The 27,676-nt window shown below is 39.2% G+C and overlaps 1 protein-coding gene and 2 pseudogenes across 1 annotated transcript; all 3 read left to right on the forward strand.

The window, feature by feature from the left end:
• LOC137005151 (uncharacterized) overlaps positions 1–27,676 on the forward strand; it is a 1,346,463-nt pseudogene that overhangs the window by 545,341 nt on the left and 773,446 nt on the right.
• LOC137006790 (protein NLRC3-like) lies at positions 12,155–13,933 on the forward strand. Its single transcript, XM_067367855.1, has one exon. It carries the CDS (start codon positions 12,170–12,172, stop codon positions 13,931–13,933), a length of 1,764 nt encoding a protein of 587 aa, XP_067223956.1. The 5' UTR covers positions 12,155–12,169.
• LOC137014120 (NACHT, LRR and PYD domains-containing protein 12-like) overlaps positions 19,344–27,676 on the forward strand; it is a 42,183-nt pseudogene continuing 33,850 nt past the window's right edge.

The raw sequence follows: 27,676 nt of genomic DNA on the forward strand, positions 1-27,676 counted from the left end.
TACTGTCACAGACACGTCAGGCTCCACCGCTCACCAATCACAGCGCACCCAATCACCAGAATACTGATCACTGGCACCTGCACCTCATCAAGCACCTCATCACAGCCAGCATAAAGAGCACTCACACACACCACTCGATGTCCGGTCTCGTTTGCATTAACTTACCTGTATGCTTACCTTAAGGACTCCCCGCAATCTACTTACCTGTCTCCAAGAATCTCCTCGTGTGTTCTTTCCTCTCTGTGTGAGTGCTCCGTGTCTCCAGTTCCAAGGTCACTGGTATCTGAAACCACAAAAGAACTCTGTCATCACTCTCCATCTCAAGAACCTGCACTTCTTCACTGCTCACTCACCTGCACTTCTGCCATTGCTCATACTGGTATTCAATAAAGCTCCATTACCTGAGAAAGTCGGTCTCTGTCCCTTCTGTACTGTAACACTATGTAACTATTATTACATGCCTAAATAATAAAATGTATAAATTAATGTTTAAATAGTTTATTAATCATTTACTTACACTTACTAAATGATTTTATGAATCACAGATAACTCCTGAATAACTGGTTTGTAAATAATGTAATACTTAATTTAGAAATGATAAATTGATCATTAATAAAGTATGAAAATACAATTATTAAACGCATTATAGATATGCTTATAAATCAAGGACAAAGCATTTTGTCACGATCACGTCTGTTCATGTCACATCCCGGACTACATTTCCCATGATCCTCCATTGCACATCACCTGCACTCACTTCACAATCACTCCACACTAATCACCACACCCAGCTGCCACTCATTACCAGGACTATAAAGGACTGTTACACACACCACCTCACCGCGAAGTCTTGATTTCCCAGTGTGTCATTTCTGAGCGTTTCTTTGTTTCCTGTCTGCCCGTGTTTGATCTTGTCTGTTCCTGTTTATTGACCCGTTGCTGCCTGTCCTGACTCTTGCCTTGTATACTGTTCTGTGAATGTTATCCGCCTGCCTCGATCTACTGCCTGTACTCTGACTACGACTCTGCCTGTTCCTTGCTGTTCCTGTTTGCCCCTGATCGACCCAGCCTATACAACTATGCTCACTTTGAATAAAAGCTTGCAGATGGATCTTACCATGAGTCCCGAATCGTTACACATTTATATCTGCATTTATAAACTGTTTACTAATGTCTATTAATGTTTTATAAGTGATGAATTGATTGTTTACTAATGGATAACTAATGCTTCATGGTGTGAGTTATTATAAAGTGTTACCACCTCCATACGAGAGGCAACGCGAAACAAAATGAAATGTGAAATAAAATGTCATGCTTTTAGCGGCGGAAATAACAGATGGGCACAGAATATTAACAAAACTCTGAGACATTTACAATCACACACCCACCACAGGTGTAGCGTGCAAACTCAAAATACATGAGTTATATACCTCAGTTTAAATAGGTTTGTGTGTGTGGTGGTGGTGTGGGTTTCAGGGATGTTTAGATAACTATATAAGAGTTAACATGTTCACTTTTCTTTAAAATATTTAGCTACCAGGGGTCTCATTTATAAAACTAAAAGTGTACCTACGCTCAAAAGCTAGATTCTGTGTACGCACAAAAAAAAAATCAGATTTATAAAACCATGCATACGCCAGAATCTGTGGAAAAAATCATTCTTTTATTTATCATTAACTGTTATTGTGGACATGCACTGTATTTATGATTATGGTTCATAATGAGGATTTAACCCTCTGGAGTCTGAGGTTGATTTGGGGCTTGGTTTTGACATGCCCTGACATTTGTGCTTTTTTCATTTGTTCATAAACATATAAATGACAAAATTGTCATTACACTGTATTCAGCACAAACTAGGCTACAATAATATGTGAGGAACATGTATGTACATGTTTGTGTTTTTGAAGGAATAACGTTTATGCGTGGTTATTGAAAAAACAAAAAACTTAAGTCACTGAAATAAGGCCAAAAAAAGTATAGTAAATCTGTGTTCATAAGACTTTTGGGTATTGGAGGTTGTAAACTAGAGTTTTTGCTTCAAAATTATGTAAAAATTATGCTGCCTACTCCTTCATATAAAACAATATATTGATTTAGTTTTTGTAAGACACTTTTTGCCAAGAAACACAGTATGCGAGTAGGCGTGAATCACCACTGAAAATGGGCCATTCTCACCTGAGAAGACAAAAGAATTGGATAGTAATGAGCTGAAATGACTTGCATTTTAATGAGGCATTTCAGTCAGGTAGGCTGTGAAAAAAAACTTCTGTGATGTTTCAAGCTCATCATGATATATGAAACATACAGAAAAATATTATTACAATAAAAAGTAATGATTTTATATTATACTTTAAAATATAATGTATTTCTGTGATGCAAAGAGTCTGAATATAGGCTTTTAGTTTAAAAGCATGCACATTTGGAGAAATATTGGATTCTCATATGCTTATGTAAATTTTCTATACAGAGGAGTTATATTAATTTAATATTCATTGTCATTACTATAAGCGCTGGTGTTTTCAATTCATTCTTGAAGTCGGAGGGCGCTCTGTGCATTTTTAGTCCACAAATTCATCTAAAAGAAGAAGAGGCTATTCCATGAATGGAGTTTCCAATACATACTGCAGCCGGAGGGCGCTAAAGAAACAAAAACTCATCTAAAATTCATCCATAGAAGAAAAGTAAACAGGAACTAACTGCATGTCTTCTAGAGATCGCTAACCATGACTTTTACATCCAGATAAACACTTTTCAAGACAATAAATACACGATTGAGACGATGAATGCATGTATTGCCTCTGAATTTGTGTCTGAATAGCGCTGGCTCCGTGGGCGTGGCCGCATTAGCGGATAATGAGCTGAATCACGGACTTCTGACATGGCTCTCCTTTCATACAGATTACATAAACACAGAAGGTTTGTTTTCGATTTGACTTACATGATTTAAAACCTGACATCTTAACGTTTTTTTAGACATAAGTTAAATTTTTCTGTGATTACTATTCACTAAGTTACAGTTCATTTTCTGAGAACTATCAGATTGGACTTCGTTCAGAGGGACAGGAGAGATCACGCATCATGTTAGTTTTCTTTATTTTACAAAAAGCACAACATTTTGTTTTTACTTTGAGTGTATATAAATAAAAGAAGATATTTTATAGTTTCAATTGATATATTACTTATGTCTCTATGACAAAAAATGACGGAGTATTTTAAGTCTGTTTTGCTGCAATGTGAAAAAAAACCTGCAAAACGCGCCGGCGCGTTTTCAGACCTCAGAGTGTTAAGGTGGTTTTCCTTCATCTGCTGTCAGTCCCTCTGCTCACCATTGGTGTCGCCAAACTGCTCTGTCTCCAAAATGTTCATACGCAAATTTTCCTGTTGCGCAAATTTTCCCGTTGTCACGAATACTGTCAGTTCCAGACTACATTTCCCATAATCCTCCCTGCCAGTCACATACACACTCTACACCAATCACCCGTTGCCACATACAGCTTAGCACATTATCTGGACTATTTAAGACTCACTCACACACCACCTCTTTGCGAAGTCTTGATTCACCCTGTGTTAAATTCTGAGCGTTCCCCTGTGTTTATTGTCTGCCTGTTATCGATCCTGTCTGGTTACCCGTTTATGATTCCCTGCTGCCTGCCTTTGGACTATTTATTGTTATCTGGACTGTGAACGTTTTCTGCCTGTCCTGATCTACTGCCTGTATACTGACCACAATTCTGCCTGTCCCTTGCTGTTCCTGTTTGCTCCTGTCTGACCCTGCCTGTACGACCACGCTCTTATTTAATAAAGCTTGCAAATGGATCTCTGCCTGAGTCCCGCTTCGTTACACCCGTCAAGTTTGTTTTTAATAAATCACAACTTATGCGTAGGGACTGGGCCAACTTCCAGGGCCTGTTTTGTGCGTAAGCAAAGTTTTAGAAATGAGGCCCCTGATCTGTTTAAATGCTTCAGTTTGTTTTCATATTATAATATATTAAAACAAATTGAAGCATTTAAACTGATATAATACTGTATATCAGTTTAAATACTTCAAGATTATATTATATTTTATTATATCATATTATAATGTATGTCTAATAATAATAATAATAATAATAGGGGATTGTTTAGGGCTCCTTGCCACTAAAAATCTTGAAACCTCCTGGTATAGAAAATCTGGGAAATTCAAGCAATAAACATTTACTTTTGATGGATTAACACTCTGAGGTCTGAGGGTATCGCCGGCTATACCACCGTGGTTTTTTTCTTATCAGTGTGAAAGAGACTCAAAATACTCTGTCAATGTTGTACATACAATTAAGAGTTATACACCATTTTAATCTGTGGAATATCTTCTTTCATTTGTGTACACTCAGAGTAAAAACAAAATGCTGTGCTTTTTGTAAAATAAAGAAAACTAACATGATGCGTGATCTCTCGTCTCCCTCTGAACAAAGTCCAATCTGATAGTTCTTAAAAAATGAACTGTAACTTAGTGAATACTAATGACAAAATATTACACTTATGTCTAAAAAAAACTTTAAGATGTAACGTTTTAAAACATATAAGTCAAATCGAAAACAAACCTTCTATGTTTATGTAATCTGTATGAAAAGAGAGCCATGTCAGAAGTCCGTGATTCAGCTCATTATCCGCTATTACTGCCACGCATTTTATTGTCTTCAAAAGTGTTTTGAATAGCCATATTTAGCGATCTCTTGCCTCTGTTAGCTCCTTGATTGTCACACGATATTCCTCTTCTTTTACTGAGGCATTTGTGGACAAAAGGGGCAGAGCGCCCTCCGGCTGCAAGTATGAATTAAAGACACAGCATCCAGCGCTCATAATGATGACAATAAATATAGAATAATAAATATTACTCCTCTGTATATAAAATTGATATAAACATATGAGAATCCATCAATATTTCTCCAAATGTGTATGCTTTTAAGCTTATTAACTGCCTGTTTTGGGGCATAATTATGAATGCGCCAATTCAGCCTGCTTCCCCTTCAAATCCTCGCGCTCCCCACCCCTGAGCTCACAACTCTATAATACAGTGGCATAAACAAAGTTCACACAGCTAATATAATCTTTACAAAGTGTTCATCATGCAGCATGTCAGATCATGTAAGCATGGTGTTTATTTGGATGTTTACATTTGATTCTGAATGAGTTTGATATATGCTCCGTGGCTAAAGCTAACATTACACACTGTTGGAGACATTTATGAAGAATGAAGTTGTGAAGTTGTGAAGTTGAAGTTGTCAGAAGGGGACTGAGACAGAGATATAAAGTTAAGAGTCTTTTATTGAACAACCAGATGGGAATGCAGAGTGCAGGTAAGTGAATGCAGGTGAAGTTCGTGGCACATGATATTCTTGTAAGTGATACTTGTCTTGTTTTCCCAGGGATCGTGGATGGCAGTCAGACGAAACACAGAGACACTCACAGGAGACAAGGAGAACACTAGGGATCTTGGAGAACGCTGGAGACAGGTAAGTAGTCGTTAGAAGAGTCCTTCAGGTAAGCATAGCAGATAGGTATGCGTTAACGAGACTGGACAGTGACTGAATGCCTGTGAGTGTCTTTTTCAGTGCAGCTGATGAGGATGGTGATGAGTGTCAGGTGTGCGTGGTTAGTATTCTGGTGAGGGAGTGCGTTGTGATTGGGTGAGACTAGAGCCTGTTGTGCCTGTGACAGTTTATGAATTATATAGACTGCAAGTGTTTAAAAATGAAAATAACGACGGCTCTTGTCTCCGTGAATACAGTAAGAAACGATGGTAACTTTAACCACATTTAACAGTACATTAGCAACATGCTAATGAAACATTTAGAAAGACAATTTACAAATATAACTAAAAATATCATGATATCATGGATCATGTCAGTTATTATCGCTCCATCTGCCATTTTTCGTGTTGTTCTTGCTTGCTTACCTAGTCTGTTGATTCACCTGTGCAGATCCAGACGTTAATACTGGTTTGTCTAATGCCTTGAACATGAGCTGGCATATGCAAATATTGGGGGCGTACATATTAATGATCCCGACTGTTGCAACAGTCGGTGTTATGTTGAGATTCACCTGTTCTTCGGAGGTCTTTTAAACAAATGAGATTTATATAAGAAGGAGAAAACAATGGTGTTTGAGACTCACTGTATGTCATTTCCATGTACTGAACTCTTGTTATTCAACTATGCCAAGATAAATTCAATTTTCAATTCTAGGGCACCGTTAAGCATTAATTAATGATGAACTTGTTCACATTAAGCATTAGTTAAGAATGGACATATTAGTAATTAATGATTAACTTGTTTATAATTATTCATTAGTTATGCATGGACACAATAGTAATTAATAATTGGCAGCATTTAAATGTAAGCATATTATTGTTACAACAGAGACACCGGAAGCAGAGATAAAAGCAGTTGGGTAGTTTATTGTGACAATCAGCAGAGCAAACAGGTAAGTGAATGGAGATATGGAAGGTCTTGGAGATGAATGAGAGGTAATACTGTCCTTTTCTTTGTGTTGCAGGTGATGGTGGAAGGAGACGCTGGAGATGGCAGACAGGAACACTCACACACACAGACGGGTAGGAACACAAGGAGTACTGGAGACAATGGAGACGAAGGAGATGTTGTAGACAGGTAAGTATTGTTTAGAGAGTCCTTGAGGTAAGTGTACAGCAGGGTGTATCACGAACGAGACCGGACAATGTGTGTGTGTGAGTGTGGGGTTCTTTACTGTTATTCCGCTTCACTTCACTTCACTTCACGGCATGTTGCAATCTCTGACGAAGCAGGCGAGAGCCAATGAGCGTTGATATCACTGCCGTAAAATGTGTCTTGTCAAGCTTTTTGAGGCGGCAGTTTTTGAATTCATAACAATCGCTGGATTTGTTTACGGTCGCTGTTGAGGATGGAGATGAAGATCGGTGGATGAAGAATTCAAGTTGAATCTGTTGTATGGATTATAAAGACGTAGATTAAATCAAATTAAATGAAAGTCACGAACAGAGCAAACTGTTTTTACATTTAATAATTTTTAGTGCTGTCAATATTGTACGTTTCTGTGTATAAAACGTAATTAAATATATGTGTTGTAGAACCACACTTTGCATAAAAATACATTCTCGTGCGATCACATCACTACTTAAGCATAATTACTAGTTTATTGTTCGGTTAACTTAATAGAACGGCACAGAAATATAATTACATCACTACCCAAAAATAACATATGGTTTTTTAAGTTGTAGATAACGACTAAAAGGCATTTACTGTACATTCAGTTAATCATTAAAGGAGCTGTATGTTAGAAATCTATTTCAATTAATCATAAAATGGCCCTGATGTGTCACTAGACATTAAGAAATCATGTTCATTTCAAATACTTATATCACTGACAAAAGTAGTCCGGCCAGGATATTGTCATTTAAAAAGTGGACTTGCAGCCCTCAACTGATGTTGATGTTGTCATTTTGTGTTTTGGCCTGACGCGCCTCCCTCCACCTATCTACCAATCACGAAGTCAGTAGTGTTTCGGGATCCGTGTTGCCAGCTTTGCTGTAACCTACCCTAACTCCAGTCGGATAAAAATGTCTATGTTACTAAATCAAAAAGACCTTGTTATAATTCAGAAATACGTTGTGACAAAGTCCGAAAAAAAAAAACAGAATTTGTATTGGAGATGCTTTTGAAAGATGGAGACAGCTGAAAACAGAGAAGAATTTGAACACAGACGCCAACGTTGCTAATTTTCTCCTGGACAGGTAAGATTCATCTATGCTTGGCTAACTTGTACTTGATTGTCAATGGACATTTCATATATTCATGACAGTTGAACAAAGTTATGCATGTTTGTGCAAAGTAACATAACGTTAGCTCACATGGACGTATGCTCTGTCATTATGCTGAGACGCTGAGGAAAACAACATTAGCACGCCCATTATGGCAATTTGAAACGTAATTGAGACAGTAGCCTAATGTTACCTCAGTAAAAATTATTCGTCATTTGTTCTTCACGTATATCGTGGACTAAGTTACACATGCTGCAAGTTGACCACATAGCACAGTGTAGCCTATGATGTGAAAAATATGGGCCATTTGGAACGTTTTGTAGCCTACTTGTTTTTCATGCAAAAATAATAGAATGTCATGTAATCTTTCACATCACATATTTTAGCGTTATGGACGTGTGCTGCAGGGTAAGTAAAAAAATACAGCTGGCCACTTTCACTTATAGCATCAGCTAAATGAATAGCTGTATCTTTGATATTGGTTACACATAGTGACATAGGCTTGTGCTTGTACTTACATTAATGACAGATACATAACGTTACAAGTTAGACTAACAGTTACCGTTCTGTCTGTCACATACGAGCATAAATCTTTACGATTATACTGTCACATACGAGCATAAATCTTTACGATTATACTGTCACATACGAGCATAAATCTTTACGATTATACTGTCACATACAAGCATAAATCTTTACGATTATATTTAACTAATGACAATTAGTACATTTTTTAAATACATAATTACTTATCAAAATATCTCTTATGAAGCATAAACAGAATTAACAGAAAAAAAACCTTACTGTGTACGTCTGTTCGTCACTTGCCATTGGAAGCTCATTGAAGCAGCCTACATTTCTGCTGAATCCTGCAGCTCATCTGGCAACCTCGAGTCAGGGGGTAAGGGGAGCGGATACACCGCTCTACAGTATTTTTATAGTGATTGCAGTACCAGTTTAGTTTTTTTAAGGTGGACTGAATCGGAAGAGATTTTTAAAAGACTGACTTTGAGAAACTAACTAATGGACTTTGTGGACTATTATGGAGTTGAATTTTTTGTACTGATTATGTGATGTAACTTCTGTGTTTTTTTTTAGATATTTGATTGTGTACGATGTAATGATGTTTGTGTTAAGTGGTCTGAAAGATGAGAAACTAGACAATACACGCACTTTAAGCAAATTATGGAGTATGCTTTGTTTTTTGATGCATTTTGAGTTTTGTTGTTGTTTTTTTTCCCTTTTTTTTTTTTTTTTTGCTCAACAAATATTTTCATGCATACACAATCAGATTCCAGCCTATGCCCTTGAAGTGTGCTGTGAAATACTTATACTATTTGATGAAATATAAGGGGGTTCTTACAAAATAATACTGAATATTGATAATTTTCAAGGGATTGTTATTGAAGTTAGAAATTCCAGTATTGTGACCACTAGTTCATTTACTTCATGAAATAGGTGAAAGTGCTTTGTTGAATGTAGCTATTTTCTACTGGTTAATTGAATATTGTTTGATAATTCATTAAATATCACCGGCGAGTAATTTGTACCTTTACTCGAGTACTTTTTTGACACCAGTACTTTTACTTGTAATTGAGTATTATTTCAGCAATGTAACAGTACTTGTACTTGAGTACAAATTTTCAGTACTCTTTCCACCACTGCCTACGGAGGATTGTTCTTGTTGCCTAACAACAATCACAGCTGCCGTTGACGAGTGACAGTAACGTTTGTACTGGACTTTATTATATTCAACTGCCTAAAAACAAAAAAATATGTTCACCACGATCCATTTATGTCCATAATAATGAATAATGGAATAAACGATATAAAAATCACATTTTAGTAAGATACAAGTCAACGTTTGAACCTCTTTATATATACTGTGTATGTATTTTATATTTCTTTCATATGTATCATTACATTATTCAAGTTAAAACTCAATACTTACATTTAAAGTGTAATTCAGTATGTGTTACCGGTGTGGTGTGGTAGAGATGAGACGTTCCAGGAGATCCACAGTTAAGAGCATTTATTATACAAAACGAAGGAGATTACACACAACAACAACAACAACAACTGTTTAACCAAACAATAGGACAGACCAGGAGTGAAGGGAGTGAGTCTGTTATAAAGGGAGTGCAGATGATGACTTCCAGGTGCAGGTGATGAGTGCTGATGGGGAGATGATGAGGGAAGTGAGTGCAGGTGTGGAAACAAGAAGATCTTGGGAAATGGAGTCCAGGAGACAAGCGAACTGTGACAGTACCGCCTCCCCCCCCTCCAGTAGGCGCGCCCTGCGCCATAGATGGAACAACCGGGGGGGGTGGGTGCCCTGGAGACCTCACACCAGTGCAGGGAGAGGAGCGGCCAGGAATGGAGGTCTCCAGGATGGGTCCAGGCATCCATGGCAGGTCAGAGGCCGTGGGCGGCCATGGCAGGTCAGGAGCTACAGCAGGCCATAGCGGGTCAGGAGCAACAGCAGGCCATGGCGGGTCAGAGGCCGTGGGCAGCCATGGCGGGTCAGGAGCTACAGAAGGCCATGGCGGGTCAGGAGCTATAGCAGGCCATAGCGGGTCAGGAGCTACAGAAGGCCATGGCGGGTCAGGAGCTACAGCAGACCATGGTGGGTCAGGAGCTACAGCAGGCCATGGTGGGTCAGGAGCTGTAGCAGGCCCTAGCGACACAGATGCCCCGCCCATTAATTCCCCACCCATGGGTATATGGAACTGGAAGGCGGGCTGGAGCGGGTTTGCTGGTAGCTGGAGCGGGCTCATAGGCTGCTGAAGATGGCTCGGGGACATCTGAAGCTGACACCTTGGCAGCTGGAGCATGCTCGGTGAAGACTGGAGTGGGCTCTGCAAAGACTGGAGTGGGCTCGTGACAGACTGGAGAGGGATCTGGATACGGAGTCCAAGACATGCCCTCATATACAGTTAACAGCCCCTCTGGTACTGGAGAGGGCTCGTGGAAGTCTGGAGCGGGCTCGTGGAAGACTGGTGCTTTGGCCTGGATGGTACCGTTGAAGTGGTATGTGCAGGGTTCCGGGGTGTGGTGAGCTGGTGATATCTGGTGAGTCTCTGATGGGGCTGGACAAGGAAAACGCTGATTCTCTTTAACTACATCCACTTCGAAATTATAACCATTTAAAAAGAGAATCAGATTTATAGAATCGACTAGGGAGAAATTACAGGCAGGTTCACTATAGCGAATAATGTCCTTGTCCAGTCCCATCACAAAAACAGCATTGAGAGAGGCATCAGTCCAACTCACCAGATAGGAGACCTCCAGAAACTCCTCCACATACCTCTCCAACAGTCCGCCACTCTGCCGCAGTCGGCATAGCCGGTCCTCCGCCTGGAGAGTCTTTGGGGGCACAGGAATCAGGTAAATACCCATATTTTGACATGTGGATATCCGGTGGTTGGGTCCGTCCTTCTTTTACCGGTGTGGTGTGGTAGAGATGAGACGTTCCAGGAGATCCACAGTTAAGAGTATTTATTATACAAAACGAAGGAGATTACACAGAACAACAACCGTTTAACCAAACAATAGGACAGACCAGGAGTGAAGGGAGTGAGTCCGTTATAAAGGGAGTGCAGATGATGACTTCCAGGTGCAGGTGATGAGTGCTGATGGGGAGATGATGAGGGAAGTGAGTGCAGTTGTGGAAACAAGAGGATTTTGGGAACTGTGACAGGATGCAGCAAACCAGTTGATCTTACCTAAGCCTGAGATTCCAAAATGTAAAATTTTTAGTTGTCATGTCTAAAAAGCAGTTACAGTATTTTCTAGAAAATAAGTCACAACAGGTGAAAATTACATTTTAACTTGAGAGGGAAACATGCAGATGTTAAATCTGTGCATTAGTCATATTTTGTTATTACAGCTATAAAGCAGCTCTCATCTCTACAGAAGACAGCAGTTTCATTATTCAGCTCAGTTCAGTTCATGTTTTGTTCTCATTTGATAGTTTCAGTGCCGTCATATCAGTAATATTTCTGAATATTAAGTGTCTTTTAAAGCCCAAGTAATCAAGACAAAACTAGGACAGGAATCTAAGAGACCAAAACTTCTACATAAGAGTCCAAAACAGACAAATATAAGATGCAGCACATTTCAGATGATAGAAAATGTGACTTAAATTCCAGAAAATATGTTAAGGTTTAATGTAAATATGTGGTATATAACAGGAGTCTGTTAAACTGACACTTCTCTCTTAAATGTGTTGCTGTTCCTTGCATGATTTATTCATGAACATGATTTTATGTTTGTATTTTGTTTCCAATCAGAGATGATCGGACTGGAGACCAGGATTCTCCTCAAGCAGTAGATGATGAACTACAGAGAGTCAAAGACCAGCTCAAAACCAGCATGAGGAACAAGTATGAGAGATTATTTGAGGGACTGAACCTCCAGGAGAATGAAACCCTCCTGAACAGGATTTACACACAGCTCTACATCATAGAGGGAGAGAGTGAAGGAGTGAATGAAGAACATGAGGTTTTACAGATGGAGAAAACAGCCAGAACACAACACTCACAAGACACTCCCATCTACTGCAATGACATCTTTAAAGCCTCACCTGAACCAGGATGTGAGGAGAAACACCAGATCAAGACTGTTCTTACTAAAGGCATCGCTGGAATCGGAAAAACCATCTCTGTGAAGAAGTTCATTCTGGACTGGGCCGAGGGAAAAGACAATCAGGATGTAGATTTCATGTTTGTGCTTCCATTTCGAGAGCTGAACTTGATCCGAGATCATCAGTACAGTCTTCACAGACTTCTGCTGGACTTTCATCCTGAACTTCAAGATCTGGACTTAAAGATTTTTAAGGAGTGTAAAGTTGTGTTCATCTTTGATGGTCTGGATGAAAGCAGAATCACACTGATGTTTTCAGACACTTTCAGACAAGTTTCTGATGTGACTGAGACTTCAGCAGTGGGTGTGTTGATGTCAAAGCTCATGACAGGAGAGCTGCTTCCCTGTGCTCTCATCTGGATCACCTCCAGACCAGCAGCAGCCAATCAGATCCCCTCCAAATACATCAACCGTCTGACAGAGATTCAGGGATTCAGTGAACCTCAGAAGGAGGAATATTTCAGGAAGAGAATCAGTGACGAGCATCAAGCCAGCAGAATCATCTCACACATCAGAAGAGCAAGAGGCCTCCACATCATGTGCCACATACCCGTCTTCTGCTGGATCTCATCTACTGTACTTCAGAAGCTCCTGAAAGAAGATCTGAGTGCAGAAATCCCTCAAACTCTGACTGAAATGTACATCCATTTCCTTCTGATTCAGATCAACATGAGGAATCAGAAGTATGAAGAGAGAGATCCAGAGAAACTGCTGTCCAACAGAGAAGTGATTGTGAAACTTGCTGAAGTGGCTTTCAATCAGCTGATGAAGGGCAATGTGATGTTCTATGAGGAGGACCTGAGAGAGAGCGGCATAGACGTCACTGATGCCTCAGTGTATTCTGGGATTTGCACTGAGATCTTTAAGGAGGAATCTGTGATTCATCAGAGGAAAATCTACAGCTTCATTCATCTGAGCTTTCAAGAGTTTCTCGCCGCTTTCTATCTGTTTTACTCATATGTGATCAAGAACAAGAAACCACTGGATGAATTCATATTGTACAGATCTGATAAAAACCCTCTATATGTTCTACTAACATCAGCAGTAAATAAAGCCCTCAGGAGTAAGAATGGACGGCTGGATCTGTTCCTGCGGTTCCTGCTGGGCATCTCACTGGAGTCCAATCAGAGACTCTTACAGGATCTACTGACACACACAGAGAACAGCTCAGAGAGCATCAGGAGAATCACACGGTACATTCAAGAGAAGATCAAAGGTAAAGATAGAGATCTCTCCACTGAAAGATCCATCAATCTGTTCCTCTGTCTGCTGGAAGTCAAAGATCAGACTCTGTCTAGAGAGATTCAGGAGTTTGTGAAATCAGACAAACACTCAGAGAAGAAACTCTCTCCGTCTCGCTGCTCAACAATCTCCTACATGATTCAGATGTCAGAGGAGCCGCTGGATGAGCTGAACCCCATGAAATACAACACATCAGCTGAGGGGAGAAGAAGACTGATACCAGCTGTGATCAACTGCAGAAAAGCTCTGTGAGTGTTTAATCATTAACTAAAGTATCATATTTAATAATGAATCTGACACCTTTCAATAAATATTCCTAAATGAGAGATTTTCTCCTCAATAACAGAATCTTAAAGGGTCACGACATGCCTCTTAAATACAGTAGATAGTCACTAAAATGCCTGTTACCGCTACGGGTAAACACAACCCAGTCACGTGTGAAACTCCTTGGTGAAATCACCACCAGGTGGCGCAAAGGGACGGTAGACACCATTGATCAGTAAAGCTGGAATTGAGACATTTTCACTTGTGGATGAAGATAAAATGACATAAATTACTGCTAATATTAATAGCAATAATAATATATCATTATGACATTTAATCTTCAGTCATTATTCATCATAAATGCTTAATGTTCAGCTATTTGACGACTGTTACAGTGAACAATTACACTCACGGCAGTGCTTGAAGTGTGCTTACTTTTTACTGTACAGCACTAGCCAGTATTTTAAAAATTATATATTTAAAGAGGTGTGATTATGCCATAAAATAAATGAAACGATAGAGAAAGTGGATTACTGTGAATGGGAATATTATGAGTGATGAAGGTCTAGTTTTCTAACACATATTTACTCTGTCAGCATTGTGACTACATTAAAGGGATAGTTCACCAAAAAATTTAAATTCTGTCATCAATTACCCTTGGGTTGTTCCAAAACCTGTATGAATTTCTTAGTTCTGTTGAACAAAAAGTAATATATTTTGAAGAATGTGGGAAACTGAACAATTCTGGGACACCATTGACTTTCATTTCATAGTATTTTTTTTTTCTACTCTGGAAGTCAATGGTGGCCCAAAGTGGTCTGGTTACAAACTTCCTTCAAAATATCTTCCTTCATGTTCAGCAGAACAAAGAAATGAATACAGGTTTCGAACAACTTGAGGGCGAGTGAATGATGACATAATTTAAATTTTTCCCTTTAATGTCAAAATAAAAGATTTATTTTTCTTGCCCTTTGGTAATTTTTACTTGTTGTTTTTTTACTCGTTACAGCGCTATTCAGAGGCAAATTCAGAGGCAATACTTGCATTCATCATCTCAATCATGTATTTATTGTCTTGAAAGGTGTTTATCTGGATGTTAAAGCCATGGTTAGCGACCTCTAGAAGACATACCGTTAGTTCCTGGTTCCTTTTCTTCTTTATATGAATTTGTGGCCTAAAGGTGTACAGAGAGCGCCCTCCGGCTGCAAGTATGAATTGAAAACACCATTCCTGAAATGTCCTCTTCTTCTTTAGAATAATTTGTGGACTAAAGGTGTACAGAGCGCCCTCCGGCTGCAAGTATGAATTGAAAACACAGTATCCAGCACTCATAGTGATGATAATAAATATTGAATAAATATTACTCCTCAGTATAGAATATTGACATAAACATATAAGAATCCATCAGTATTTCTCCAAATGTGCATGCTTTTAAGCTAAAAGCCTATATGAAATGCCATAGAGGTTACATAATTGTTCAGACACTTTGCATCACAGAAATACATTATATTTTAAAGAATATAATAGAATACCATTATTTTAAATTGAGCTGTTTTAAATTGAGGGTTTTTTTCACAGCCTATCTGACTGAAAGGCCTCATTAATATGCAAGTCATTTCAGGTCATTATTATGTGATTCTTTTGTCTTCTAAGATGTAAATTATTCATGATGATTCACGCCTCCACGCATACTGTGTTTCTTGACACAAAGTGTCTTACAAAAACTAAATCAATATATTGTTTTATATGTACAAGTAGGCATTATAATTTTTACATAATTTTGAAGCAAAAACTCTAGTCTACAACCTCCAATACCCAGAAGTCTTGTAAATCTTGTAAAGATTTAATATACTTTTCTTGGCCTTATTTCAGTGACTTAAGTTTTTTGTTTTTTCAATAACCACGCATAAACATTATTCCTTCAAAAACACAAACATGTACATACATGTTCCTCACATATTATGGTAGCCTACTTTGTGCTGAATACAGTGTAATGACACTTTTGTCATTAATATGTTTATGAACAACTGAAAAAAGCACAAATGTCAGGGCATGTCAAAACTTCTCCAGGCCCCAAATCAGCCTCAGACTCCAGAGGGTTAAGAAGGTTTAGATATTTGTGCACAAAAGTCAAACATGTTCAAAACATAAATATCTCCACCCTCATTGTGACTGTCTGTCAGAAATGCTCGGTTTATGATAAATGACGTCTGTTTTGATTGGCTGATGTCATTTCGTCTCTCTCCTCATCACCTCATTGCTCAGCACTGCTGTTCTGTTTCCAGAAGTGATCAGGAGGAAGTACAAAAGCAGTCGTTTTGGCAGCTTGGTTCCATCAAATACTCTTTTTAAGGGGGTCGCACACCGGACGTGAAGCTCAGCGCCGCGCCACGTCTTTAAAATTCAAACGCATTGTTTTATATGAGTGCACGCACACCGGCAGCGACATTCGGCGCCTGTCCACAGCGCCCAGCTATGACTCAGGAAGTTGTTCAAAATCCTGCTGTGCCACAGAGCGCCATGTACATTGTTTTACATTAAATGTATAATATATTTCTCTCAAATCATCGTTAATGTACATACTGACTTCACCCTGTGCTGCAAGATACAGTTTTACAGTCTTAGTTTAACAGCTTGAATAAAGTCTAAAAATGTATAATAAACGTTGCCTTTTCTTTCCTTTTGCTCTGTTGTGCCATTTTCCATGTACACTAACCTCAGTGCGAAATAATAAAGCATATGTAACGTTTCCCTGTTGATGTAAAACACTCCCATTGTGCAGCTCTTCTATCAGGAGTCGAGTCAAAATTGAGCTCGCGCGTACAGTGTGCAACCCCCTTCAGAGGTGTTTTTGTTCTGATGGAGAAGGGTATGACAGTCTGATGGTACTGACAACACAGGATGGAAGAACCATTAGTTGTGTGTCTCAATCAGCTCCCTAGTTCAGTAGTCAGGGCACTGATCAGAGAGAACTCAAACAAGTAATGATATATAACAAGAAGACGCTTCTAGCTAAAATAACAAACAAAAGGAGTAAGCTACCTGGGAGTAAGGGAGTCTAAATAACCTATCAAACAAAAACATCAAATAAAGAACAAATCTCTTACCTGACTACCTTACTAACCAAAAACAGGAGAAAACAGGGGTTAGTAAAAACAAAAAGGCACCCAGCTCCCTACTGTGTCTACAGGCTGTGATACTGGGGCACTTACACACTGTCACTACAGCATATACAACAGGCTTTCTCTAAACCTCAGGTTTTGAGAAATCGCCGACAAATGCCCGAAATCAGGCAAATCGGTGCTCATTCACGCGAGTGACAATCACGTAGTGTGAATGAACAAAGACGTGATCTGAGAGAATCGCAGATGAGTTGCCGACGCCCGTGAGATATTTGGCATGCTAAATATCTGGACCTGTCGGCGATTCAAAATCCTGCTGTGTGAAAAGTGTTCTGACAGCCAATGAGAGAGCAAGATAAGAGCAGCGGGGAGTTCGGGGAGGAGTTAGACCACAATATCAGCAAACATGGCTTCGTACATAAACATTACAATTCTATCAAACAGAACGCACAAACATTTGCTTGACCATCCGCAACAGCAGTACATTGAAAAGTTATGTATTTAGCTCCAACTGTCGTTGCAGAACACACAATCCTTGTTCTTCGTGTCTCCCAAAACATTTCCTCCATATTCTTCTTTTCTTTGTATTGTTTTCACTGCAAATCAGCGCACAGGCAATTTGTATTTCAAGCTTCTTGCGGGCTACTATTTTAAATAATAATCCCACCGTGTGTCTCAATCAGCCACATTCACGTTACTGATTCACGACCTAGGGAGCTAGGGAGCTGATTGAGACGCAGCCAGGGCCAGTCTCACGTTAGAATTCCGGTCTTGCACGCGTGATATCGCATTGTTTCCTTGTCATGTCTCGCGTGTGTTTAGTTGTGAAACATAGTTTGCGTGCCATACAGAGTTGTCGGCGATTCTTCCTATTGTAAAGTCATGCAGTGTGAATCCTTCTGTCGCCGATCCATCGTGCAGTTTGAACACTGCAGCGACTGAATGCTGGCCAAGATAGTCATGCAGTGTGAAAAGAACAGTGACCCGACTACTTTGAAAATCGTGCAGTCTGAACTCGGCATTAAAGGAGCTGTCACTACAACATTCAACAAATGGTCTGGGAAGGCAGACAGGCCATGCTCTCTCCAGTGAACAGCCAGTTCCCTCTGTATAAATGAAAGCTCCTCTCCACAACTCGAGGAACAGGTGGCATCAATTGGGCTCCTGCAAGAGGACAGGGAGGAACAGAGGAAAAACAGGAAAAACTACACTTACCAGCAGGCTGTTGGGCATTAGGAAAACACTGTTACATACACAAAATTACAAAACAATGAATGATATACGTCCTGGGACGTAACACGTCTCTACCCTCTACAAATGATTCAGAATGCTGCAGCACGTCTCATCTTTAACGAGCCCAAAAGAGCCCACGTCACGCCTCTCTTCATCTCTCTGCACCGGCTACCACTTGCTGCTTGCATCACATTCAAGGCGTTGACGCTTGCTTACAGATCTACCACAGGCTCAGCACCCTCCTACTTCCACTCACTCTTACGAGTCTACACTCTTACCAGAAGCCTGCCATCATTAAAGGAGTGAAGACTCGTGGTACCATCACAGAGAGGCACAAAATCACTCTCCAGGACATTCTCATTCACTGTTCCTTGCTGGTGGAACGATCTTCCTGCCTTCATCCGGAATGCAGAATCCTTGGAAACATTCAAAAGACAGCTGAAAACTCATCTCTTTTGTGAGCACTTAACCTCTTCTTAAAAAAAAACCAAAACAAACTTATTCCTATCCTTTCACTTCATCTAATCCCTCTCTATTGTAGTTTATGATATTCGGAGCACTGCCTAAAACTTGTATTGTGAGCACTTCTTGTGTCTATTTCCCTCGTCATGACAACTCGCTTGTTGTATTCCTCACTTGTAAGTTGCTTTGGATAAAAGTGTCTGCCAAATGAATAAATGTAATGTAAATCTCTACCCACCCCTTACAATCCTTCGTTAAAACTATATGAAGACAGCCAGATGTGTACTAATAATGATGTGCCATACTCCATGTTCACAACAGTTCTTTTGTCTTTGGGTTGTTATATTTCTCACAGATTTCTGCTCTTTCTAAATCAGATACAGATAAAGTAGCACAGTAAAGATTACATTTATATGAACACAGAGTTAATTCTACATTCATCTGATCAATATTGAGAATCCAGATGGTATAATCAATCATATCTTATGGAGCGCTCTTGGAGATTGCATTTATTTGTCACTAACTGTTTGATATGGACCATAAATGTGGACCACATATTTCTGTTGCGCCCTCTATATGCCATGACCAGTGACTAGTCGACGTCATGCTTAAAGCGTCATGACAGAGCATTAAAGTCGATTAGTCGGTGCAACCCCTCACAGGCTCTCATTAAGAGCTCTTTTATTTTGTTAACGTCATTTTAAAGGATTTGATTTCCACATATGTGACTCAGTGTATTAATCTCTGTCTCTTCATCACTGTAAATCTTAAACTACCTATCAAGCATTTATTCAACATGTCATCTTGAATGGTAAAAAATGGTAAAACTGCAATAAATGCACAGCTGTCTGGAGAGTCTCTCAAAACTATATTTTATACCCTCAGAAAACTTTATTACATTTTTCAAAATTTCTAATATTCTGAAGAAACAGTCAGGAGCTCATGTGATTTCAGATATTAATCTGAATGATAAAGTGATCAGATTATCACACTCTCAGGAACTCATTGTATTGTGATTCAGTGTTCAGATCATTTCATCCTACGTTCCTGAGGGCAGAAAACTGGAAACCCACTGTACATATTTTTATTGTTGTATTTATTTATTTAATATTTCATCCCTTTCAGATTTTCTGGCTGTAATCTCTCAGACCAGCATTGTGAAATTGTGTCATCAGCTCTACAATCCTCAAACTCTGTCCTGAGAGAGCTGGATCTGAGTAACAATGACCTACAGGACTCTGGTGTCAGCTTCATTTCTGATGGACTGAAGAGTCCAAACTGTCAGCTGCAGATCCTGAGGTATTTAAGAACATATAATGGATAAAGTACAGTCAGACGGTCACAATGTTAATGTGTGCCTGTAGATGATTTGACTGTTGATGTGTCTTTTCTGCTCTCTTTCAGTCTTGCTTGCTGTAATCTCACTGCTCAGTGTTGTGAAATTGTGTCATCAGCTCTACAATCCTCAAACTCTGTTCTGAGAGAGCTGGATCTGAGCAACAATGACCTACAGGACTCTGGTGTCAGCTTCATTTCTGATGGACTGAAGAGTCCAAACTGTCAGCTGCAGATCCTTAGGTATTTAAGAACATATAATGGATAAAGTACAGTCAGACAGTCACAGTGTTAATGTGTGTCTGTAGATGATCTGTCTGTGTGTGTGTGTGTGTGTGTGTGTGTGTGTGTGTGTGTGTGTGTGTGTGTGTGTGTGTGTGTGTGTGTGTGTGTGTGTGTCAGCAAATTGGGCAAAATTGAGCAAATTGGGAGTAGCAGGATCCAAATCATGTGCACTAGAAGAGACATATCCTAAAGGTTTAGAATTCAATATTTCTTCAACTTTGACCAATACAGTTGTTAGGACCTCTTCCATTACAACTTGACTTCCTAAAGTAGCTCGAAGTGCAGCCTTGATAGATCGGATTTCCCTCTCCCGTTCCAAAATGTGGACCATAAGGGGTAGGGTGGGAGAATGGAAAATGGATGCTGTAATGATCTTTAGCGATATTACAAGTATTTAATCAATTTATGGGTGAAATATATGAATATAATAAATCATAAAGCCTTATGATTAATTATGATACATATATCGACCCAAGAGGGAATTATGCACATATATTGTGAATTAATTACAACGAATTATAATCAATTACATATATGATTAGTTCTAGTTTGTTTAGAGAAACTATCCTAGTTTGTCCAGCAAACCGTTAGTTTTCTCACAGACTATTATAAAAAGCATGTTATTTTCTGGCCACGAGAATAAATTCCTATTAAAGCATCAAAACGTAAAGCAGTGTTGCCGGATCAAAACATAGAAGTGACTTGGTTTTTCTGAATGAGCAGCAGAACAATAGAGCATGAATATAATGTGTTTAATATAAAACTACAGGAAACTACTAATACAGAGGTTATACTTCTAAATATACACGGAGAATATACATATATACAAAAGCGAAAGTAAAGGCAGGAAAAGAGAGAAGTAGCAAAACTTACTAACAGTCCTTGAGAGCCAGCAGAGAATCAGTACCATTAAGTCATATGACTGTTATTGCATCTAAAATAGAGAAGCGGTACTTGCATTAGTTTGCATGCTGAGTTTCGGTTCAGTGCTGCTGCAGTTTGTTGGCTTCTTCCGTTTCCATGGGAAGATTCGAACATTCGAATGGTCGTCCCGAAAGAAGATGAGTGCGGGAGAGACATGCATGAGAGGGCGATGGTCAATTAAGGGACAATCGAGAGACAAAGCAAAACTGTTTGTGCTTGTCTTTTATGGATAAACAAGCCAACAACCTCTTTGGTTGAAACAACCAATGGTCAGGATGCAATGTTTGGCGGGCAAAACTTTCTTTGTCTTGTCTTGCGGCTTGATTTGCATAATTTATGAAGTATCAGATCGAAGTGTATTTTCTTCACAGTACCATTAAAAATAGAACAATGCATTTTACAGTAATGTGACATACATTGTTGAATGAGGCATAAAGAGAGCTTTACAAAGAAACCAAACTTGTTAGGTGGCAAAAACATAAAATGGAAGATACAGTTATACAAACAGGGAAGATACGGCATACTCGAATCTCATCGTTTAGGATGACACTGAACACACTACGGTCATGGCGTATACACTAGGGCTACATATATGCACTTGGAAATACAACGGCAGGTACACTTAGGCACAGTCATATTTGTGCATACAATCTTCAAGCGTGTTTGTGTGTGTCTGTGTGTGTGTGTGTGTGGTGTGTGTATTGGGTTTTGGCTGGAATGCCGCCACATGGCTTGCAGTAACTCGATCCAAGTTGACCACGCTCGTTTGAAGTCCCAAGAGAGATATCAAAATAGCCATAAAACATGTCTGTTGAGCTGTTAGTGTCCGCCAGGCTGGAGCCAATGTGAGATTTACAAACAAAATTTCAATGAGTTAAGGCTTAAACACAGTTTATGGTGGATCCTGTGCAGACCTTACAGATGCATCACGATTCCCTCTTCAATGATTCTGGATCAATTCTGAGAATTTCAGAATTGATTCTGAGCTTATTTTTAACCGCAGTTGCGAAATGACACTGAATGTGCGTGTACGGTGCATGTCCATCGGCGCAGAATGAGCGTTTTCAACTCATTCTTATGGATGTTGAACTTCACTCTCACGTGCCTGAAGATGCTCAGCTTCCATAGGAATGAACTGAATACGCTCGCTCCGCGCCAGTGGACACACACTGCCAGAAACAACTGTATTGTGCTTGCTTCTATTTCCTCTCATACACACACCACTCAAACCTTCTATAAAATAATCTTTCATACAGTTTGGAAAAGCTAGAGCTAATCACATTCATCATTATGTTCATCATTGCACAGGATATGCGCTGTGAGAGAAAAACGCTTGCAGCTTGGGTTCTCGCCGGCTGGTAGGCCTATTTTCCTAAAAAAAAATACTCTACAAGGGCATCATTTATGTTGTTTAGAATGCTATAGGCTTATATTTTATAAATTTGAAACTCACTGACAGAAGGCTGCTTTCAATTTCCACGTGCGCTTTGTGAAGGGCGCTCACGCAAGTGGCTGTGTGACTCCGTTTAAGTGTTTAAATGTAGCCTACTTGCATCTCAAAATGCTTTTATGACATGAAATTAATGTAAACACAGTCAGATATCTTAAGGTATTAGACAGGACAAAAACATCTTATATTTCAAGAAAGATCTGTGAATTATTATGAATGCAGCTTATTCTTCCACTGTCTATGATGAGGTCAGTAATACTCAAACAACAGTAAAGCTGAGAAAGAGAAAAATCCCTCACAACTTTTGAATGGAAAACATTCAGATACTCTTAAATACTAAAAGCACTCTTTGTTTATTGCTTGTAATGTTTTGTTGTTCCTCTTTATTATTATATAGACTAGCCTACTTGCTTTTATGTTTTGAAGCTGTTTATAGCCTATATTTAAAAATCTTAACATACAATTTTATTCATTATTTTTTAAAGCTAGTAATTATTTAAAAAGCTCTTATAATTACATAGACTATGTATTAAATAAAAAAAATATATGTTTACGAAATGAATTAATAAGAAAAAAAGATCAAGAATAGTTTCAGAATCGGATTGTGACTCCCAGAATTGGAATCGGATCAGATCGTGAGGTGCCTAAAGATTCCCACCCTTAATAAGGGGATTGTAGGTTAATTTGATTGGATGATTCCACAACTTTTCCTATAAGACTGGACTAAGCTGGTCACTTTTCAGCTCACTTTCACCCCATGAAAATTTGTTCTACCAGAAAGACTGGGGAAGCAAAGAAACGTTTGAATATGATTTATCATTTATCTTTGATATTTACATTTATACTGTTGAATAAAGTTCTTTGGCATAGGCCCCGTCCATAGTACAATCTGGAAGGTAGCAGACGTTTGCAGATCCTGACTTAAGATGAAGGCAGGGGCGGAGCCTACCCCCAAAAGAACTGGGAATGTGAAGAAAATACGCACCAGTTGGAGGATTCTTTGAATGCGTTCCTAAATATTACCAAAGAGAAAGAGATAATGAATGCACAGACGTTAATGAATGATTAATCATTAACAGAAATAATCATTAAGTAATGGCTTTTCGTTCTGTCAAGAATGCTGCATAGGCCGTAACATTGCCACATTAGGTCGAGCATGAAAGCAAAGTAGGCTGATAGGCCAGCGTATAAACATGCCATGTAGATCATGTATGATGCCATGATAGGCCATAGTGAGGGGAAGACAGAGTGGATGAATGAGATACCCCGATATGCCGAATAAAGCCATATAGATGTAAATAGTAGGAATAGAAACTGACGCCGTTACAGGTAGTTTGTCTCAATAGTATACTTACCACAGAAGATTTAAATATAGGATTTTATGATAAGCTGTAACCTTACCTAATGCTTGTTATAAACAGCCTTGGTAATCATAGATTAACAAAAGAATACCAGTGATGTGAATAGTGATTTGATGCTAATGGTCAGAAAGACACGTTAGGCTGTGATAAAGAAAGACTAGAAGACTGCATATGAGGACCATGGTCCATTGAGTTAGCGGTTCGCTTGACTCTGAGTGAGTGTAGGGAAATCATAAAGAGTGATATTAAATCGTATGAAAACACCACCACCAGTAGTTTGCATTAGTAACATATAAATATTAAATTATGACAAATAAATGGCATACATAATGAATAACATTGACTGATAAAGATATGAGGTTACGTTAATCTGATTTACACAGTATGGGTCTCATTCATGAAACATTCGTAAATATACCAGTAAATATGTGAGTGATTTGCGCGTAAAGAGACCTTCCCGAAAACTCTTCTCCTGATTCACAAATACTTTGTAAACGTCAGAAGTGATAGTGAAATGTGTGTGTGAGTTAATGAATTCCAATCAGTCGTAAATGGGACACGCGTGCACGCTCATTCTCAATTACCATAAATCCCGCCCATTAAATCCGACTGACAACTATATATGGGCATCATTTTATGACACCAAACGAAAGATTTCAACATGTCTTCTCAAAAGCGAATGAAAAAGAAAAATTTCTCAGATGCAGAAATTGAAGTGTTATTATCAGAAGTTCATTCAAAACGCCACATTTTATTTTCAAGCGTACATAGTGGCGTATCAGGTCCTAAAAAAAAGGAAGCTTGGCAGCATATTACGGATGCTGTTAATGGAGTTTCATCTGTTAATCGAACAGTCCAGAAGTGAAAAGAAAATGGTTCGACATGAAGCTTGACTGCAAAAAACGAATGAGTTCACTTTGAAAAAATCGGATTCAAACTGGAGGAGGACCACCATCATCATCATCGAGCATATCTACATGCGATGAACGCATCATTGGCATAATTGGCGAAACCTCTCTGTCAGGTATAATTCCCGATGGTGACAGTGATGAAACCCCTTTGCAGGAAAGCACTTCAGCACAATCAGATGGTAAGGCTACATTCTATATAAAAAGATAGAATATATAAAAGATATAATTTTAGAGGAAATACACAAAGCAGTTTACATTTGAGCAGATTTTACTTTTTTGTAAAGACAGACAAATGCCAACTGTGTCCGCCCATGAGACCACTGAAGCGGCAACCGGATCCGTTCATCTTACGGCCCCTGAACCGATACATCCAGCAGCATCTCGGAGTGATGCCTCTGCACAGAAGACGGCTTTAAGTCAAGAAGTGCTGGATAAGCAAGACAAAATTTGTCAAGCTGTGCTGGCAATAAATGACACGTTAAAAGAAATAAATGTAAGCCTACGAGAAATATGTGATAATATTAAACATAAGAAATAAGTTTACTGAAACTATTTTGTGCGCTTGCTTTTTAATGCATACATACACTTAGAAACGTAGAATTAGTTCCTGTCGCTTTGCAATTGCAGCAAGAGGTATGTCTATGTGTCGGATAGGCAACCTTGGAGACACCATACCATGATCAGGTCTAATTATATCCTCTGGGTCTGGCAGACCATGTTCCATGGCAATGTTGTGTAGAACGGAGCAGGCCAATATTATTTTGCAAACCTTTTCTGGTCTTTATAACAGTGTACCACCTGATGTGTCCAAACACCGCCAGCGCCCCTTTAAGATGCCGTTTGTGCGTTCAATAACTGACCGAGATTTTGCGTGTGCTTCATTGTATGCCATCTCCTGCCGGCTTTGAGGATTTATCAATGGGGTCATAAGCCATGGTGTCAGGAGATAACCATTATCACCTGAGTGTAGGGGAGGGAAAGTGTCAAATATTTGTCAAATGTTGTGAATAAATAAAATTGTACATACCAATTAACCATCCGTCTGTAACTGCACCACTGTCCAAACGTCTAGCAACTGAGCTGCTCCAAAGAATGAAACTATCATGTGTACCACCCCGCCAGCGGGCCACTACATTAAGTAGTGCACATTTAGCATCACAAATTAGTTGCACATTGATGGAATGATAGTTTTTCCTATTCAAAAATGGAAATGCATCATGTGATGGCGCCTTGATGCGAATGTGTGTGCAATCAATTGCTCCTATTACGTTTGGCAGGTTTGCAATTGCAAAAAATCTTTGCTTCACCTCCAACTGATGGACAAGGCTATAGGGGAATTTAATATAATGGGTCATTAGCCCTATTATGCAGTCAAGAACATCTGGGATGATGCGACTCATGGATGACTGAGATATCCCTGACCTGTCTGCAATCTCCCGCTGGAATGTTCCTGTTGCCAAAAAAACAAGCATGGACAACACCTGCAAGTGTGCTGGAATGCTGTGGGATATTCTAGTTTGCCTTCTAAGATTGGCCTCATATATATTGCATAAACGCAAAAGAACTGGTCTGGTTAGCCTGAAACGACTAATTAACCAGTCATCATTCTTGGCAAGTAAGTCTGCGCGGTCTCTGAAAATACGCCTTTTGCGCAGCACTCTATTTGCCAAATCTAGCAAAAGCGCTATATCAGCCATCGTAAATGTTTCTTGTTATGCCTGATTTTGGCCATTTTATAGTAAACAATTTCCGTAACAATTAATGGGTTATTAGTTTGCCCAGCCCTATTGGAAACAATTAATTATCTGATTAAAGTGTTCCATTTGCAGATGCTATTACTGGCTCTCATAATAAATATGTATCTTATTAAGGTGAATTAAAATGCAGTCTTATTAATGAGCAAAACGTTCGGATGTTATATGCACTATTTACGCGTGGCTGGGAGCAGGTGCAGATTTCTTTCGTACCAACTAACATTTGGAAAATACGAACATTTAAATGAATCCGAAAATTTACCCCAGAACCACTTTACACACGATTTACACAAAAAATCGTTCTGCTCGTGTTTCATGAATGAGACCCAAAGACCACAAAGGTCCTGTACCTTGAAAAGTCAATATAGGCCATTTGAGAAGACCTTGGAGTTACATAAAACAGACTTACCTGGTGGCCATGACAGGTTTTAATTATATGAAGAGCTAAGACAGGCCTTTGTGTAGAACCACAATATGCCATTTGATGCAAAAATGAAAACCATTTAATGTGAGTTAATAAGCCATTTGATGTGATGGCAACGATATGCCTGATGGCCGATGGCAGCGATTTGCCCGATGGCAACAATATGCCCGATGGCAATGATATGCCCGATGGCAACGATATGCCCGATGCAAACAATTTGCCCGATGGCAACGATATGCCTGATGGCAACAATATGCCCGATGGCAACGATTTGCCCGATGGCAACGATTTGCCCCATGGCAATGATATGCCCGATGGCGATGACCTGTCATGATGGCCATTATATTAAACCATTAATGTTATGGCAACAATATTCCATGTAAAGCTAAAAGTTATGATGGCCATCAAATGTGAATGCAATGAGAGGCCATATAATGTAAAAGCAATGATAGGCGATTTTATGAGATGTC

This window comes from Chanodichthys erythropterus, chromosome 3, assembly GCF_024489055.1.
Source record: "Chanodichthys erythropterus isolate Z2021 chromosome 3, ASM2448905v1, whole genome shotgun sequence".
Classification (NCBI taxonomy): domain Eukaryota; kingdom Metazoa; phylum Chordata; class Actinopteri; order Cypriniformes; family Xenocyprididae; genus Chanodichthys; species Chanodichthys erythropterus.

Coding starts and splice junctions, on each gene's coding strand:
- LOC137006790 (XM_067367855.1), top strand. CDS start 12,170: ATGAGGAACAAGTATGAGAGATTATTTGAGGGACTGAACCTCCAGGAG.